General features: G+C 44.7%; 2 protein-coding genes, 1 non-coding gene and 1 pseudogene across 3 annotated transcripts; 1 reads left to right on the top strand and 3 right to left on the bottom strand.

The window, feature by feature from the left end:
- Positions 1-3,525: 3,525 nt before the first annotated feature.
- Positions 3,526-7,356, bottom strand: NDUFA1 (NADH:ubiquinone oxidoreductase subunit A1). The gene is made up of 3 exons (XM_066356135.1): positions 7,146-7,356; positions 6,048-6,137; positions 3,526-3,677 (listed from the first exon to the last, which is right to left on the bottom strand). Exons 1-3 carry the CDS (start codon positions 7,245-7,247, stop codon positions 3,657-3,659), a joined length of 213 nt encoding a protein of 70 aa, XP_066212232.1. The 5' UTR covers positions 7,248-7,356; the 3' UTR covers positions 3,526-3,656.
- Positions 7,357-7,421: 65 nt separating this feature from the next.
- RNF113A (ring finger protein 113A) lies at positions 7,422-11,444 on the top strand. Its single transcript, XM_066356130.1, has 3 exons — positions 7,422-8,535; positions 8,662-8,730; positions 11,194-11,444. Exons 1-2 carry the CDS (start codon positions 7,548-7,550, stop codon positions 8,718-8,720), a joined length of 1,047 nt encoding a protein of 348 aa, XP_066212227.1. The 5' UTR covers positions 7,422-7,547; the 3' UTR covers positions 8,721-8,730; positions 11,194-11,444.
- A 656-nt stretch (positions 11,445-12,100) lies between these two features.
- On the bottom strand, positions 12,101-12,490 carry LOC136385602 (large ribosomal subunit protein eL36-like; annotated as a pseudogene).
- Positions 12,491-12,788: 298 nt separating this feature from the next.
- On the bottom strand, positions 12,789-12,862 carry TRNAP-UGG (transfer RNA proline (anticodon UGG)). The gene has a single exon. It is a non-coding gene; the product is annotated as a tRNA-Pro (tRNA).
- Between the last annotated feature and the right edge of the window lie 1,710 nt (positions 12,863-14,572).

Raw genomic sequence — 14,572 nt, 5'->3', positions numbered from 1 at the left:
GTCTCTCCAGTGTCCTTTCCCTCCACTGTCCTTCCCACACAGCCATGCTCGTTTGTCCCCGCACTCATGCTGTTTTCTCGGCACGGTGTCCTCCTGTCGGTTTTGTTTTTGTTTGTTTTTTTTTAAGTGAGGAGGGGAGATAGAAAGACTCCCACATGCACCCAGACTGGAACCAATGCTCAAATCAACCGAGCTATCCTCAGCGCCCGGCGCCAATGCTTGGACCAACTGAGCCACTGGCTGCAGGAGAGAAAAAGGAAGAGAAGGGGGAGGGAGGGGAAGAGAAGCAGATGGCTGCTCCTCATGTGTGCCCTGACCGGGACTGAACCCGGAACTTCTGCATGCCAGGTCGACTCTGTTCACTGAGCCAACCAGCCGGGGCTGTCAGTTATTTCTCTCATAAATACTACACAACCTTCAAGATTTGGCTTGGTGCCTGACCAGGCAGTGGCGCAGTGGATAGAGCGTTCGAATGGGATGCAGAGGACTCAGGTTCAAGACCCCAAGGTCGCCAGCTTGACCGCGGGCTCATCTGGTTTGAGCATAAAGCTCACCAGCTTGAACCCAAGGTCACTGGCTCGAGCAAGGTGTTACTCGGTCTGCTGTAGCCCCACAGTCAAGGCACATATGAGAAAACAATCAATGAACAACTAAGGCAGCGGTTCTCAACCTGTGGGTCGCGACCCCAGCAGGGGTCGAACGACCAAAACACAGGGGTCGCCTAAAGCCATTGGAAAATACATATTTATTATACATATACCTTTTTAAATAAAATATGTATTTCCAATGGTTTTAGGCGACCCCTATGTTTTGGTCGTTCGACCCCCGCCAGGGTTGCGACCCACAGGTTGAGAACCGCTGAACTAAGGTGTCGCAACGAAAAACTAATGATTGATACTTCTCATCTCTCTCCATTCCTGTCTGTCTGTCCCTATCTATCCCTCTCTCTGACTGTCAAAAATAAATAAATAAATAAATAAATAAATAAATAAATAAAAGATTTGGCTTGGCATGGGCATCACGTGGAAAACTATCCTTAGCCCTCTCCCTCGCCTGCAACCGCCCCTTCGCTCCCACAGCACCTTCTGCAAACTTTAGGGCATAGCACTCATCACCCCATCTTGTAACTGTGTCACTCTGTGAGCTTCCGAATGGCGAGGCTGGGTCTTACGCAGATCTGAGGCACAGTGCCCGGCGCGTAGCATTTCCTCAGCAGTGTTTGTGGAGTGAACTATAAAGAACAGTTGAAAGCACAGTAGGTTGTGTCAAAACACCAGGACTCTAGGCCCAGTTCTGCCACTAGCTGAGAGATTGCTCCCCACCCCTGAACTTTCCTTTCCTCGTGTGAGGAATCAGAATTTGGACCAAATGTCTAAGGGTCCTTATAATTTGCAATTCCTGATAGTAAAATGTTCCTTTTTTTCCCATAAATGTTTCACTTAAAAATGTTTTTCAAAGGGCAGCGCCATCTTCGTCCCTCTTCTGAATGTGCATAGCTTTCTCTACCCTTTTTCAGTCTTTTCCTATTCACTATTTCACTTGACCCTAGAAATAATTATGGAAGCCTGGTAAATGTAATTTCAAACAAGACCATTCTTCTAAAGGGACAGAAACTGTGAGATGTTCCCATTATGCAATACTGAAGACTGTATTAATCCATGCATGAAGAGGCCTTTCCAGGTGGTATGACAATCAGGCTAGTGCTGGGCAGGAAATCAGAACATATGATCACCAAAGACCTTATATTGTTAGTTTTGAATTATGTGAACATGTGGATATACTGTCTGTTTAAAATGAAAGATAGTGAATACAATCAAATGAATGGCATTGTTTCCCATCCCAACTGGCCTTATGAGGCGACTTATGTACCCAAGGTCAGTAGATAAATCACATGTCAGAGCTGCTGTATGAAAACCCTTCTGGCTAATTGCACATGCAAAAAATCAAGAGAAATGCAGGCTACAAAGCACCACTAGAATTGAGATTCAGAGTGCTTTACTCTGGTTCACTACCTGGAGATAGAGTATAAAAATCTGGCTAATTTCATAGCATGTCACAAAAAAGGGGGTGAAGAATTCAGACCCTAATGTTGAACCTGACCAACTGATTTCTACCTGTCATTTTTTTAGCACGCGCACACACACGCAAGAGAGAGGAGAAAGAGGGAGACAAACAGGCAGAGAGATGAGAAGCATCAACTCGTAGTTGTGACATCTTAGTTTTTAATTGATTGCTTCTCATATGTGCCTTGACCCGGGGGCTACAGCCAAGCCCGTGACCCCTTGCTCAAACCAGTGACCTTGGGCTTCAAGCCAGCAACCATGGGGTCATGTTTATGATCCCACGCTCAAGCCAGCGACCTCAGGGTTTTAAACCTGGGTCCTCAGTGTCCCAGGCTGAAGCTCTATCCACTGCACCGCCGCCTGGTCAGGCCTAACTGGAATTTTATTTATTTATTTTATTTTATTTTATTCATTTTAGAGAGGAGAGGGAGAGACAGAGAGAGAGAGAGAGAGAGAGAGAGAGAGAGAGAGAGAGAGAGAGAGGAGAGAGAGAGAGAGAGAAGGAGGGGAGGATCTGGAAGCATCAACTCCCCATATGTGCCTTGACCAGGCAAGCCTAGGGTTTCAAACCGGTGACCTCAGCATTTCCAGGTCGACGCTTTATCCACTGCGCCACCACAGGTCAGGCCTATTTTTATTTTTTTTATTTTTTTTTTGTATTTTTCTGAAGTTGGAGGCAGTCAGATAGACTCCCGCATGCGCCCAACTGGGATCCACCCGGCATGCCCAGCAGGGGGCGATGCTCTGCCCATCTTGGGGCATCGCTCTGCCGCAATCAGAGCCATTCTAGCACCTGAGGCAGAGGCCACAGAGCCATCCTCAGTGCCTGGGCCAACTTTGCTCCAATGGAGCCACAGCTGCAGGAGGGGAAGAGAGAGACAGAGAGGAAGGAGGGGGGGAGGGGTGGAGAAGCAGATGGGCGCTTCTCCTGTGTGCCCTGGCCGGGAATTGAACCCAGGACTCCTGCATGCCAGGCAGATGCTCTACCATTGAGCCAACCGGCCAGGGCCCTAACTGGAATTTTAAACACTAGATTCACCCAGAAAAGGAACTAGAAAACTTGTATTTACATATGTGATACTAGTAGCAACTGCCATTTACGAATCATTAGGCACTGAGCATAGTGAAGGTACTTGGTACACACTTTGTCTATAGTTTGTAAGCCTCAGTACCTTCTAGTTTTGGTGCGGTTTTTTTTAAGTGTTAAAGCTACCTTGGATAAATTGGTTGATCTTGTGTAGTCATTTTTTTTTTAAGTGAGAAGAGGGGAGATAGTGAGACAGGCAGCTGCAAGTGGGGAAGAGAGAGAGAAGGGAAAGATGGAGGAGAAGAGAAGCAGATGGTCGCTTCTCATGTGTGCCCTGACTGGGGATTGAACCTGGGACATCCACACGTGGGGCTGATGGTCTAGCCGCTTAGCCAATCAGCCAGGGCCATCATATTTTGAAAAGGAAAGAAAACCTTTGACTTTACTTTTCATTTTTATTTCAGAGTACATAACATACTGTATGCTACATAATACACTGCATAACCTTCCAGTAGGAGTAGACGGACATCGCTCAGTTATTTTTCATCAATCAGGAAAATGCTTCCTTAATCAATATTCTCCAAACCCTGAAAAACAGTTTCAAAAGGGAAATGTGAGAATTTTGTTCCCATCAAAGACGTGCATGCACTCATATTTCCAGCGCCACCAAGTGGCGCTCTCCGTTATTAAAGAATGTTCACGTACCAAATTTCTTGCAACAAATTGAACTGAATTTTATAATCACTAAATTAAGAAAAAATAACTTACAATTACGTCTAGTTTCCCTTTTCTGACAGCAGCAAACATATCACTTTATATGAAAAGACTTTCCACCCACAATGAGAACTAAAGTCAGGAAGTATTTACCATCCGGATCCTTCTATAAAGCACCCTCAGGGAGTCAGAGAACAGTAAGGTAAAACCGTTTTTATAAAATACCAGCTAACATGAGGAAGATACTGTTAGCCTCATTCCAATCTTTTTACAGATGAGAAAAGAAGGCTTGGAGAGGTTAAAAGTCGTTTAAGTCAGTAAGGAAGTAGCAGAGCTAGAATTCAAATTCAGGGCCCCCAACTCCAGAACTCTTGCCCCGTGTAAGCATGACACTATTTATTCAGAAGACCCACTCTATCTTACTCTGTTCACAACCAAATACTTAAAATCAGTGAAGACATTTCTTCCAGGTGTTCAAATAACAGTCCAGGTATTTTGTTTACTATTGCAGAAAGAATCACCTTGAGAGAAATTAAAATTGTAGAGTCCTAGAAGTCACCCTGTAGAAATCCTAAGTTGTTTGGTCTGGCCAGGGGCCTAGGAGTCCGCATTGTATCTCATATGCCAGACTATGATAGTTATTCTTAGACCACACTTTGAGAAATACTGTTCTAGGTGACTAGATAGCTGTCAGCATGGTCTTTAGACTTGATTCTCAAATAACACTATACTGAGAGACAGACTACCTCAGTTGACTCCTCAGTGTTATTTAACCAGTGACACTCTGTTCTCTCATCTATAAAATGATGGAATTAATATTCACCTAGTTTCACTATGTGAAATAAATGAGCAAAAAGAAAATATACAAAGGTAACTAAAAATTTAAAAGAGTAATAAAGAGGAACTCCCAGAAGATATTAAAACATTCTATTCTATTAGGTCGATCCATATGGAGATGCTATTACTTGGTCATTTTTGATCCACAAAAACAGCAATTTCATATGATTAAATCAAATATAAAATTATATTGATTCTTAACATATGTATGATATTGGTGCAGGAACTGGGAAACCAACGAAGTACAGAAGAGCACATTCGTGAAACAGGAGCATGTGTATATGGAAACTTAGTTTACTGGAGTAGTATTTCAAATAAAAAAAAGAACTGTTCTATAAATGGATAATTGTGACAACTATCTATTTCTTGGGAAAAAAGGAAAGTTAAATCCTGGCCACACCTTATACCCCAAAATACCCTGTAGATTGGTCAGAGCACTAAGTGTAAATGAAGAACTGTAGCAGTATTTGGAGAAATGGGAAGGATACATTTTTATAATCTTGAATAGGAAGCTCATTAGTAAGCAAGACTATTTAAACCATAAAGCCAAAAATGATAAAATACAAATTGAACACCAAAATTAAAAACTACTATCATACCTGACATGTGGTGGCGCAGTAAATAAAGTGTCGACCTGGAAAGCTGGTTCAAAACCCTGGGCTTACCCGGTCAAGGCACATATGAGAGTTGGGAGTTGATGCTTCCTGCTCACCCCCACTCCTTGTGTCTCCCTTTGCTTTCTCTCTCTCTCCTCTCTCAAATGAATAAATAAAAATCTTAAAAAAAAAACAAAAAACTACTATCATAGCCCTGGCTGGATCAGTTAGTTAGCATGTCATCCTGATACACAAAAGGTTCTGGGTTCGTTCCACAGTGAGGGCACATACAAGAATTAACTAATGAATGCATAAATAAGTGGAACAACAAATTGATCTCTCTCTTGCTCTCTAAAAATCATTTAAAAAATTGTTAAGCATTGGCTGGATAGCTCGGTTGGTTAGAGCATCGTCCTGAAGAGCAGAGGTTGCTGGTTCGATCCCCAGTCAGGGCACATACAGGAACAGAGCTATGTTCCCCCCCTCGCTAAAATCAATAAAAATTTTTAAAAATTAAATCTACTGTCATAAAGTGATAAAGACAAGAGAAGACTAGGAAAAATATTTGTACATATAAAAGAAACAAAATTAGTATTCATAATACATAAAGAAACCTAGTAAATAAAAAGAAAGAGAACAGAGCAAGTCAAGTATATAGGCAAACAATCCACAGAACTAGAAATACAAACAGCATTAACTATGTGAAAGGCTGCTCAACCTCACTAGTAGATGCGAAAATGCAAATTCAATTAGCACATCAGGAGCACCCACCTCCACCCTGACAGATGGCTAGCACTGGAGTCATCTTACCTTTGACACGTAGTAACGATTAACTCCAGACACCCGCTTATCTCTTTCCATCAAAGTCCACTGATAGGAATAGTAGGCAACCCTTTTTTCCTACAATTAAAATAAATTATTGCAGTTTTAAGATGAATGACTCAATAGAGGAATATTAAAACTGTAATAAGTGACATTCTAGAATGGAATTAGCACTGAAATAAAAATCAAATTAATAATATAAGACCAGAATCATAACAGACCTCTAAACTTTAGAATTAAGATGGTAACTTACACTTTCTACTTTAACCTGCATCATTTATTTTCTTTCCTCCCTGCTCCCATGCTCTTTTAAAGACAGCCTGTTTTTTTGTTTGTTTGTTTTTTGTTTCTGGTACCTACTGGGAAGATCACACATGAAGGATGATCACAAAACCAAAAAGCAAATAACAAATACATTTATTTACCCTTTGTACTCTAGAGACGATGTCAAGGGCTAGGAAGAGGGGGGAAAACAGGATCTTGTGGTACATCTCCAGTCAGAGTACATTATCAAGACTCAACCAATGAATGCATAAATAAAGTAGAACAAAAAATCGATGTTTCTCTCTCTCCTCCTCTCTCCCTCCCTCCTTTCCTCTCTTTAAAATCAGTCAATATATTAAAAATTTTAAAAGATGAAGTCTTAAAAACTAGTTAAGGTTGGCGAAGAAATAATGAGAAGCGATCAAGATGAGAATGCTAGGAGTTAAAAACAGAATCGAGCAAGAAAGGAGACCAGAAGTCGGAAGCAGTGGGAGCAAGGCTGACGCCTCCGTCTTCTGCTAGGAGCCTGGACCTAACTTCTCCTCCTCTCCTTTTCCAGGCCCCGAATCTCTGCTCGGCCCTCCGGCGCCCTCTTCTCCGCCCAGCAACTGGCTGCTTCTTGCTAGAGTAGATTGTTGTTTCTTCCTGGCTTCATTCCCTAAACCTCCACTTTCAGGCAAATACGGAAAAGGGGGAGAGGACGCGCCCTTGGTATTCTCCATCTCAGCCAGAGGGTGCTGGTGCTACTCTGCTCCCTACCTCACCGCCCTTGACGTAACGGCGGGCCGCAGAGTCGCTGGCCGCCTAGGGACGCCACCTTACCTTGCCCCCGTTAGTGAAGCGGTGGATGCGCGCGGTGGCAATCCCGGGGATGAGTAGGCACACGCCCATGACGGCGAGCCCGGGGAGAATCTCGAACCACATCGCGGCAAAGTTACCGAAGCCAAAAGAAATACAGTCCAAAGCCTTAAAAGTGACCGGCTCTACTCATTCCCACCAAGCCCCGCGGCAGCCAGCGGCTGGGCGGGGTCACGTACACTTCCGGAGGAAACGACGGTGGCCGTCAGGGCTGTAGGCTGGCGCATTCTCCCGCCCGTCTTCCGGCGGGCCTCTCTCTCCAGTGCGCCTAGCTCCCGGTTCTCTGCCGAAACCCCGACGTGCAGTAACGTGAAGCATCTCCACGCGACCCACAATCCGCAGCCGTTTCAGGGTCGGGACTGGAAAATGGCAGAGCAACTTTCTCCAGGAAAGGCGACAGACCAGGTGTGCACCTTCCTGTTCAAAAAGCCTGGGCGAAAAGGGGCTGCAGGCCGCAGGAAGCGCCCGGTCTGCGACCCAGAGCCCGGAGACGACAGCAGCAGCAGCAGTGACGAAGGCAGCACTGTAGTTCGCCGGGAAAAGAAGCGGGCGACCCACAATCCGATGATCCAGAAGACCCGTGGCAGTGGGAAACAGAAGGTGGTTTACTGCGACTCGAGTAGCGAGGAGGAGGTGGCGAACGGCAATGAGCCTGAGACTCTCCGTGTGGTCTACAAGTCCACCCGCTCGGCGAAACCCGTGGGGCCAGAGGACATGGGGGCGACTGCTGTCTATGAGGTGGACACGGAAAAGGAGCGTGACGCCCAAGCCATCTTTGAGCGCAGCCAGAAGATCCAGGAGGAGCTGAGGGGCAAGGAAGATGACAAGATCTATCGCGGCATCAATAACTATCAGAAGTATATGAAGCCCAAGGATACGTCTATGGGCAATGCTTCCTCCGGCATGGTGCGGAAGGGCCCCATCCGAGCGCCCGAGCATCTCCGTGCCACCGTGCGCTGGGATTACCAGCCTGACATTTGTAAAGACTACAAAGAGACAGGCTTTTGCGGCTTCGGAGACAGCTGCAAATTTCTCCATGACCGATCAGATTACAAGCATGGGTGGCAGATCGAACGGGAGCTGGATGAGGGTCGCTACGATGTTTATGAGGACGAAAACTACGAGGTGGCAAGCGATAGTGAAGATATTCCATTCAAGTGTTTCATCTGTCGCCAGAGCTTCCAAAACCCAGTTGTCACCAAGTGCAGGCATTATTTCTGTGAAAGCTGTGCACTGCAGCATTTCCGCACCACCCCACGCTGCTATGTCTGTGACCAGCAGACCAATGGCGTCTTCAACCCAGCGAAAGAATTGATTGCTAAACTGGAAAGACATCAAGCTGCAGAAGAGGATGGTACTTATGATTTCCCAGAAGACCCTGATGAGGGTCCAGTTCCCACTACTTAGTTTTCCCATTATTCTCCAATCTCAAAATAAATACTGTATTTTGGAAATCTTAATTTGTGTCCTTCCTTTCTAGGGAAAGTGACAAAGGAAAAGGCAGGTGGTGAAGTAGGTTCCTGGCTAGATGGCTTGTGAAAGCATCAAGGTAGGTACAATCTGTATTTTTACCTAATATAAATGTTGCCTTGTGTACCTTTTCAGAACTCTTTGGCATAAATTACAAAGATGGGAGATGTTCAAGAAAAGAGCTAGAATTCGCTTGAAATAACCAAGGCTGTGATGAAAAGAACTGAAACTGTTTACTATATCACATTTCTGTATCATTGAATGGTTTACCAAAGTACTTTCATGCATATTGGGAGCATGTGCTACTTCAAAATACACCCCAGCCAAGCTGTGTGTATGCAGGAATAGGTGAGAGGGAGAATTGGGCTGGGGGACTGGTGGCTTGCACCACAGAATGCATGTATGGAAAATGGTCCTTGCTCTCTTTGAAGCACCTACAGTAACCCCCCTTCCATGGATGATTGAAATGATCTCTGTTGCGCTGTCCAATATGATAGCTGCTGGTTTGTGTGGCTGTTTTAAGCACGTGAAATGTATCTGGTAGCCACCAGAATAGACGTTGCAGTCATAGACTGGGCTTGCAAACCTGCAGAGGGCAAACCTAATATTTTATAATGCGTTGTCTGAAACTGTCTTCACAGACCCTGTAATATAGCTGATCATGCCCTATTAAAATTAATCTAGGTACCTGTCTTCCCAAATAATTTGTGAACTCCTGTAACTAGCTGAGTGCTTGGCATATAATAAGTTCTTAATAAGTAAACCCAGAGAGATTTCAAAAGGGATATTAGAGCCAAAGCCTTTCATCCAAGCTGAGGAGCTTGACTGTTCTCTAGGTAATTGGGAGATCAGAGTTTTGGGGAGGGAAACACAATCAGACTTCTTTTTAAATGTCATGTTTGCAAGCTGTTAGATTGCAGGGAGACGCATGACAAGAGGTAGGAGGCCAGTTAGGCCAAGTGATTAGTAAATTTTTATTACTCTGGCTAGAGTTTGGACTGATCCCAGGAAAGAGATGCAAGAATAAATTGTGGGCCCTGGTGGGATGGTGGGGTTAGTTAGAGTATCTTCCTGATGCACAAAGTTTGCTGGTTCAGTCCCCAGTCAGGGCACATACAAAAATGGATTGATATCTCTCTTTAAAATCAATAAATAAAAACATTTTTTAAAAAGTGAATTAAGTGCCTTGGCCAGATAGCTTGGTTGCTTAGGGAATTGTCCCCAAGTGCAGTTCAATCTCCATTCATGGCACATACAGGAACAGATCAGTGTTCCTGTCTCTTGTCTCCCTTCCTTTTTTGCTAAAATCAACTTTAAAAAAATTTTAATGAATAAATTGTGGATTAGTTTTTTTAATTTATATCATGAATCCATTAATTTTTAGAGAGAGGGAGAGACACACAGAGAAGGAAACATTGATTTCTGTCACTCATTCATCTGTCATTGGTTGGTTCTTGCATGTGCCCTGACCGGGGATCAAACCTAAGCTACCCCAGCAGGGATCACATCATGAATCTGTTTAAAGATACTCTTCAAGCAGCTATTCTGTGTCAGGCACTGTGCTTGGCATAGGGACATTAGCAAACAAAATGGACACAGCTCCTGTACTCACGGAGCTAGACATAAAACAGTGACAGGTGCAATAAGTACAAGAAAAAAAAGCGCACTGGATCTCAGGATACACCCAATCCAAGCTTTGGAGGAGGTCAGAATCATAAACTAACTTAATACAAGGTGAAACAGTATATAGCACAGTGTATAAAGTATAGTGGAGTTAGAGACTAAGAATCCATGGGAGTCCGAAAGACCAGAGTAACAGGCTTTATTGAACGGAAGAAAGGAACCCTGCTGGGCACTTCTCCAGGGGAGAAGAGCACCGGTTACAGACTAGGGGGACAAATTATATGGGGTCAAGAAGAATTTCGAGCATGTGGGTGTTGAATCAAAAGTCCTGGTATGTCCGGAGCCCCTCCTTGGGGCGGCTTGTCAGCTTTTTGGAATTCCTCTGTCTCAGGGGCGATATAGTCCAGTAAGGGTGAGGTCTGACAGATAAGCGGAACATCAAGAGGGCAGTTTGGAATACACATATCTATCAGAGACATGAGATACTGGAGAAGCCTGCTGGGAAAAGGGCTTAAGAAAGCATCACACAGGAAAGATCATTTAAGGGATGAGACTTCAGAAGAGGAAACAGGAAAGAAGACGCTGCAGAAGCAGATGGAGCAGCAGGAGCGTACACGGCCATGGAAGGCAAAGGAAGGATGTTCTTAAAAAGTATCACGGAAAGCAATATGGCAATGAGGAGCAAAATAATCATTAAAATGGTTCATTTTTAAAAGGTATTCCTGAGAATTTATACTTACAAAGGTATACAGAAGTAGAGTAAAGCTTAATGGGAAAAGATATATGTTGAATAGAAACATGTCTAAAGTAATAGTCATAAAATGGGAGCATTGTTTATTTTTGATGGTGTGAGTCTACTTTTCTCTTTGGACTTTTCTGTCTTGCTTGAATTTTTCTTCTTTTTCTTCTTTTTTTTTAGAGTTTTACACTATGTTTGAATAGGAAAGTTATATTTCTGGCGAAAAAAGAAAAAGCTATACATTGAATTGTTATCTTACCATCTTATCTGTGGTGGCACAGTGGACAAAGTGTTGACCTGGAACGCTGAGGTCGCCTGTTCAAAACCCTGGACTTGTCTGGTCAAGGCATTTGTGGGAGTTGATGCTTCCTGCTCCTCCTCCCACTTTCTCTCTCTTTCTCTCTCTCTCTCTCTCTCTCTCTCTTTCTTTCTCTCTCTCTCCTCTCTAAAATGAATAAATAAAATATTTTTTAAAAAAAATGAATCATCATCTTTATATAAACTGACAAAAAGGGTCTGGAAGAAAACAAGATGAAAGGGAAAGAATGCCTTGATGACTAAGTCCTAGAAGGTCGCTACAACTGAGAGGGGAAGTGATTAAAACATAAATCAAGAAATGAGTCTTGCCTGACCAGGCGGTGGCGCAGTGGATAGAGCGTTGGACTGGGATGCGGAGGACTCAGGTTCGAGATCCTGAGGTCACCAGCTTGAGCGTGGGCTCATCTGGTTTGAGCAAAAGCTCACCAGCTTAGACCCAAGGTCGCTGGCTCGAGCAAGGGGTTACTCGGTCTGCTGTAGCCTCACGGTCAAGGCACATATGAGAAAGCAGTCAATGAACTAAGATGCCACAATGAAAAACTAATGATTGATGCTTCTCATCTCTCTCTGTTCCTGTCTGTCTGTCCCTATCTCTGACTCTCTCTCTGTCTCAGTAAAAAAAAAAAAAAAGTCTTAAAGAGCTGAGAGAAGAGGAGAACGTAACATTTGTCTACTATTCCACGTTTTTTAATACCTGTCTGAATCTTAAGGGAATATACAAAACATGCAAATGAGCATTATTTTTAGGATCTGCAGCGTTCAACAGATATTTTTTTTTCCTGAACAGAATTTATTATATCCAGAGATGGGGCTCAGTCCTTCTTGGCTACTGCCTTCTTCATGGCTACAAGGATGTTGCTCAGCTCCTCTTGCTTCCTCTTGGCACGGATGTGTGTCCCTACCCTTTTCTTGATTAATTTCAGGGCTCTCTTGTCCTTGGAGACCTTGAGCAGCTCCATGGCACACTGCTCATAGGGAGCAAAGCCACACACTTCTCGGATCATGTCCCGCACAAACTTGGTGTGCTTGGTGAGGCGCCCTCAGCAGCGGCTGTGCCTCGGCTTGCTCACATTCTTGGTCACCTTGTGGCCCTTATTGAGGCCCATGGCCATGGGGTAGCACAAAGCCATGGCTGCTCGTTCTCAATGACTGCTGTGGCGGAAGGCTCAACAGACTATTTTTTTTTTCTGAAGCTGGAAACGGGGAGGCAGTCAGACTCCCGCATGCGCCCGACCGGGATCCACCCGGCATGCCCACCAGGGGGCGATGCTCTGCCCATCTGGGGCATCACTCTGTTGTGACCAGAGCCACTCTAGCACCTGAGGCGAGGACACGAAGTCATCCCCAGCGCCCAGGCCATCTTTTGCTCCAATGGAGCCTTGGCTGTGGGAGGGGAAGAGAGACAGAGAGGAAGGAGAGGGGGAGGGGTGGAGAAGCAGATGGGCGCTTCTCCTGTGTGCCCTGGCCGGGAATCGAACCCGGGACTTCCACGCCAGGCCAACACTCTACCACTGAGCCAACCTGCCAGGGCTAGGCTCAATGGATTCTTAAAAGAGATCAACACCCTGTACACCAGTGGTGTACTCAAAGTATTCAATAGTTTTCATGTTTGGAAGTTTACAATTACATTTTTAAAGTCAGAATTGTTTGTTATCTCCTTCAGCTGGTGCAACTTCTTGGCCCTAGCTGGGTCGCTCAGTTGGGTAGAGCATCATCCTGACACTCCAATGTTGCAGGTTCGATCTCCAGTCAGGGCACATGCAAGAATCAGTCAATGACCGCGTGAATGAGTGGAGCAGAAAAACAATGTTCCTATCTCTCTCTCCGTCCCCCTTGCCCATTCTCTCTAAAATCAATACATTTTCAAAAACAGTACAACTTCTTCATAGGTGCAAATGATAGTTCTAACACTTTTTTATTCTTTTTTTTTTTTTTCAGAGACAGAAAGAGAGAGGGAGAGAGGGATAGACAGGGACAGACAGACAGGAATGGAGAGATGAGAAGTACCAATCATTAGTTTTTTGTTGTGCGTTGCAATAACTTAGTTGTTCATTGATTGCTCTCTCTTATGTGCCTTGACCATGGGCCTTCAGCAGACCGGGTAACCCCTTGCTCGAGCCAGCGACCTTGGGCTCAAGCTGGTGAGCTTTTTGCTCAAACCAGATGAGCCAGCACCCAAGCTGGCAACCTCGGGGTCTCGAACCTGGGTCTTCCACGTCCCAGTCCGATGCTCTATCCACTGCGCCACCGCCTGGTCAGGCTAACACTTTTTTTTTTTTTTGAGGTTAAAGCATGCCAGCAGAGATGAAATTGCAGCTGGACTCTGAAGGAGCTAACCTAGTCTGAAGACAAAGGGGGCTCCCCTAGGAAAATGACCTAGTGGGAGAGAATGACCCAGGCAGAGAGTTAGCTTTATACCAAGGACCTGAAGTTGCAGACTGGTTTCAGCTCAGAACTCAAAGTGGCCCAGGGTGGCGGGAGGACAAAGACAAGGCAGCCAGGCAGTCAGGGCCAAAGAACAAGCACCTTAAAAGTCATGTCAAGCACTCTGGCCTTTATCTGACTGTTCGAAGGGTGCCTTCAAAGGGGGTTAAGAAACAGCGCTCCCTGGTCGGATAGCTTGATTAGTTTAGCAGGGGTCTCAAACTCAACTCAGCATGTGGGCCGCAGAGCAAGATCACAGCCGTTAGGCGGCCGCACTAGGTCTACAAAAGGCAACTGTTATGCAACACTTTTCTCACTGCAGTTGAAAACAAAAAAAAATCAGTACAACAAGCACAGTCGTACATGCAGTTTACTCAGTGTCACAAAACGACCAGAAACTGTAGTTCGCATCACAACTGCTGTTAACTAAGCTAATATCTAGCTAGGATGCTAGAGAAATGAAAAATACAAGTAGGCCCCTAGGCTTACTTAACTTTATCCAAAATATTTTGAACTTTGTGGATTAGTCTGCGGACCACACAAAATTGTTCGGCGGGCTGCATGCGGCCCGCGGGCCGCGAGTTTGAGACCCCTGAGTTAGAGTGTCTTCCTGAGGCACAGAGGCTGCCGGTTCGTTCCGTGATCAGGGCACATACAGGGACAGATAGATGTTCCTGTCTCTCTCCTGCTCTCTTTAAAGTCAAACATTAAAAAAAAAAAAAAAAAAAAAAAAAAAAAAAAAAAAAAAAAGAAGTTATCATCTTTGAATCCCTGTGGATGATTTAAAAAAAAAATGAAAGGGCTCTGGCCGGTAGGC

This window comes from Saccopteryx leptura, chromosome X (assembly GCF_036850995.1).
Source record: "Saccopteryx leptura isolate mSacLep1 chromosome X, mSacLep1_pri_phased_curated, whole genome shotgun sequence".
In the NCBI taxonomy this organism is placed as follows: domain Eukaryota; kingdom Metazoa; phylum Chordata; class Mammalia; order Chiroptera; family Emballonuridae; genus Saccopteryx; species Saccopteryx leptura.
Note: the sequence above shows the minus strand (reverse complement) of the source record. Positions and strands in the feature narration are given on the sequence as shown.